The 3709-nt window shown below is 47.4% G+C and overlaps 1 protein-coding gene across 1 annotated transcript; it reads right to left on the minus strand.

The window, feature by feature from the left end:
- Positions 1 to 1686: 1686 nt before the first annotated feature.
- LOC129719992 (uncharacterized) lies at positions 1687 to 2517 on the minus strand. The gene has a single exon (XM_055671402.1). It carries the CDS (start codon positions 2515 to 2517, stop codon positions 1687 to 1689), a length of 831 nt encoding a protein of 276 aa, XP_055527377.1.
- Positions 2518 to 3709: the final 1192 nt, after the last annotated feature.

Below are 3709 nucleotides of genomic sequence, written 5' to 3' on the forward strand. Positions count from 1 at the left end.
CAACACTTTTGTAGGTGTGGTTGATCCTCACGTAATGACGTTTTAGGGACAGTGTACGGTGCTTAGTAAATTTTTTCAAGGCAGCTCTCTTCTGGGATTTCAACTGCCGAAGTTCTCTTGTTTGCCACGGCTGTCGGGGAGCAGGATGATGGCACTTCTTTGGGACGTATCGATCGATGGCGTAGGCCAATACGTTGGAGAAAGTTTGAGCGGCGACATCGGCATCGACGGAGTCAAAAATGGAGTTCCAGTCGAGCTCGGCGAAAAACTCAGCGATTTTCTGGTGATCAGCCTTGCGGAAGTCGTGAGATACGGTAGCAGATGCAGTGTCAAGGTCGCGTTTCGATTCGGCGTTTATAGTCACGAATAATGGTGGGTGGTGGGGGACTATTTTAACCAATGGAGCAGGGGCCTCGCATAAATATGGGGCCGTGTACTGGGCGCTCACAAAGCAGAGGTCTAGAATGCGGTTGTTCTGGTTGGTGATATGGTTAATTTGAGTGAGTGTGGCTGAGCTATAGCAATCCAGAAGTAAAGCTGCGATAGGATGGATGCTCGAATGATCCAAGTCCGGAAAGAAAAACCCGTCTCGAAATTCTCTCCATGAAATCCGGGGAAGATTGAAATCGCCGAACACCATAACTTCGTCTGTTGGTTTTGCAGTTTCCAACACTGAGAAGACTGATTGACAATGAGCAACAATCAATTCACGCTCATGTACTCGATCCGGAGGTATGTACAGAGCGCAGAGAAACAACTTACGATCGCCCAGTTTGATCGCTGTCCAAACTTGTTCCAGGCTCAAAGAGGCAGCATCCACTAAAATTTAGGCTTCGAACTTGGAATTAACAGCCACGAGAACGCCACCACCAGTAGATTTGCGACTATTATCGGAGCTCCTATCACAACGGAAAACCTCGTAGTCATTCCCAAACACCTGACGAGAAAGTGTGCGGGAATCCAGCCAAGTCTCCGTAAGAACTATGATATCGTAGCAAAGATCCGAGACGGCAACGCGGAAATCATCAACAACGCTGTTCATACCGCCGACATTTTGGTTGTACACGGTGACCTCTTGGTGGCGGCTAGAAAGCAGGCTGCTTGTTGGTCGTGTTATCGAAGTGCCGGAAACGCAGCTGAAATGCGAAGCGGTTTCAGGCATCGATTGGGACGAGTTGTAATTATACTTGCCTGCTGAAGCAGGTTGGAAGACCCCCGATCCACATCTGCCCTCAGGACCGAGACGACTGTGGTGAGCGCTGGCTGCAATAGGCGCGACTGGGGCAGAGGAATCGGGGGCTTCCATATTGCTTTCCACATTGCGTCCCGGTTGCAGCTGCATTCCAATATTGGAGGCCTCGTTATCGACGCTGAAATTTAAAAAGGTGTCGGGGAGCAAAGAGCAATCGAAACGCGCCTGAGTCGGATACTTGCTTGAGATAACAGGCTGGAAGACCCCCTCTGTTGCTCTGAACTCAGTACCGGGACGGCTCTGTTGGCGGGAACATTGACGAAGATCGGAGAGATTATCGATTCTCGAAGATGGTAGAACCGAGACAGAGTCAGAGGGGACTCCCATTAAACCTTGTTGCGTGCGTCCCGGTATAGCCATATAAGTCGCTAGCTCGAAGATGGTGGATCGGTCACTGTGACATGGTTGTGTAGCTGCGAGGGGGTATTCCGGGTTTAGCTCAATCCCATCATGGGCGTTACTGGAGACGAAGCCTGGGATAGCAATAGCGGTGTCGTTGATTTTTTGGTTTTCAGCGGTACGCGAAATTTTTGTGCCTTATAATCCTCGAATTCGCGAAAGAGAGTACCCTCCGGCCAGGTTTCTGGATCTAGTGCCTTGGCCTTTAGGGATGGATCAACTCCAATTTTAAAAGACACGAACGTAAGCCTGCTAATATCCCTGTCCTTCGGAACAAGTTTGACAACAACGGGGTCGTTGTCGGTCTCGAGATAGGCTTTCGCTATAGTTGACATAGATTCCGTAGAGAAATCAGGTCGAATCCTAGATATGTACAACCAGAATTTTTCTTCGGTGTTATTGGTAACGGGTGCTACGACGAAGTTATCCAGAGTCCGCTTACTACCGGCAGTGCAGTTGTCCGAAGATCGTGGGGCTGCATCTGATTCTCGAGGTCGCTTGAAGGGCCTGTGTTGATCTACTGCTGGCCAACGATTCCGTAGAGACGGCGAAAATTGGGCAGCCGGTTTCGTGTGTAGTTGTTTTATTTCGCCGCGTAGTTCACAGATCGCGTTAGTTAGCGAGTTCAGCTGTGGCAATGGACCAGCATTAGATGACAGCATACGAAAATGGGAATTCTCGAACAACTCGGCACAATTGTCCCACATCCAGAAGAGATTTTTTTTGTGCGAAGTAAAGTACCCTAGCAGCGCGCGTGACACGCCAGCACAGGTACTCATGTGAAATGTCGCTCCGCAATAACCACGGCAGGTAACAAAATCAATGCCCGAAATAGCATCGGAGCATTTTGCACACGTTTTAGCCATAGCTAATATATGCTATATATGAAGTTCCAACACCCACTACTAGGCTGTATTTTATCGGTAATGTGGACAGTCTTGGAATAGATTGTCTTCGCAGTATGTTGTGATGGTTCAAACGGAGGGTTTGTGGATAGGCTTATTGTTGATTTGACGGAGAGATGGCGCTGTTGAGAAAAAAATCGAGCAGGACAACAGTGCAGCAAAGCAAGCTGGTTACAAACACAAAAACACTGCACTTAGCACGTCAAAAGTTTCATTGAATTAAGCACTTTGAGGCGATTTTCCGCACAATACTTCACTTGCTCAGTACAAACAGGAGAACAAAGAAGAGTTCGATAGGTGTGCGATAACCGAAAAGTGTGGAAACACTACAAAAAAACGATATAAATAATCGACGTAAACAAACTCAACTGAACAGACAACTAGTGATGCCAAACCGGCTATGCCATCCTGGTGTACATGATCTGTTCACGCTTGGATCCGACTACACTTAGACACTGGGAACCCCACCATAATTCAAAGGCGGTTCCAACATATTAAAATTTAATTGATTTTCTGCGCGGACACTGCTCTGTATTGTAGTCTATTACGGCGAGTTAAGCCACTACATTTCTGGAATAACGGACCAAGTTGAGTGTGAGTAATGCTGCAGTTCAGTCGTGGAATAAGTGCACCACCTTTCTGAAGATGAAGGTTTTAGAAAGACTCGATGTAGTTCGGCGGAATAAATAATGCCTCAACTGTCTATCTGCCGGACATCAAGCGAAGTCATGTGGCAAAGGTTCCTGCCACCATTGCCAACAGAAACATCATTCACTTTTGCACATTGAGCCAATTCACCAATCATCTCTTACCAATAAATCCTCCGTCCCGTCGCAGAAGAAACCATTAATGCCAAACCAGCAGCAACTACATACACAATCACACAATCAAAGCCAACACGTACACCTTCCAACCACGCCACCCACAACAAGCGCTCTCCCGGTTGCTCACTCATCTAACACTCAGCCACTGTCCACCACACAAGCTCAACCCACCACAAATCAAAACACAGTTACATTGTCAGTAAGTACTAAAAAGAGTACTGAAGATGTCCTTCTCTCTACAGCCGTGATCTGTATTAAAAACCAGTACGGAGTGACACGACTAGCTAGAGCTCTGCTAGATTCGTGCTCACAATTTTGTTTCTTGACCA

Source organism: Wyeomyia smithii, chromosome 2, assembly GCF_029784165.1.
Source record: "Wyeomyia smithii strain HCP4-BCI-WySm-NY-G18 chromosome 2, ASM2978416v1, whole genome shotgun sequence".
In the NCBI taxonomy this organism is placed as follows: domain Eukaryota; kingdom Metazoa; phylum Arthropoda; class Insecta; order Diptera; family Culicidae; genus Wyeomyia; species Wyeomyia smithii.

What these genes read in the sequence shown, in the direction of transcription:
- LOC129719992 (XM_055671402.1), bottom strand. Translation starts at nt 2,517, where the DNA reads ATGGCTAAAACGTGTGCAAAATGCTCCGATGCTATTTCGGGCATTGAT.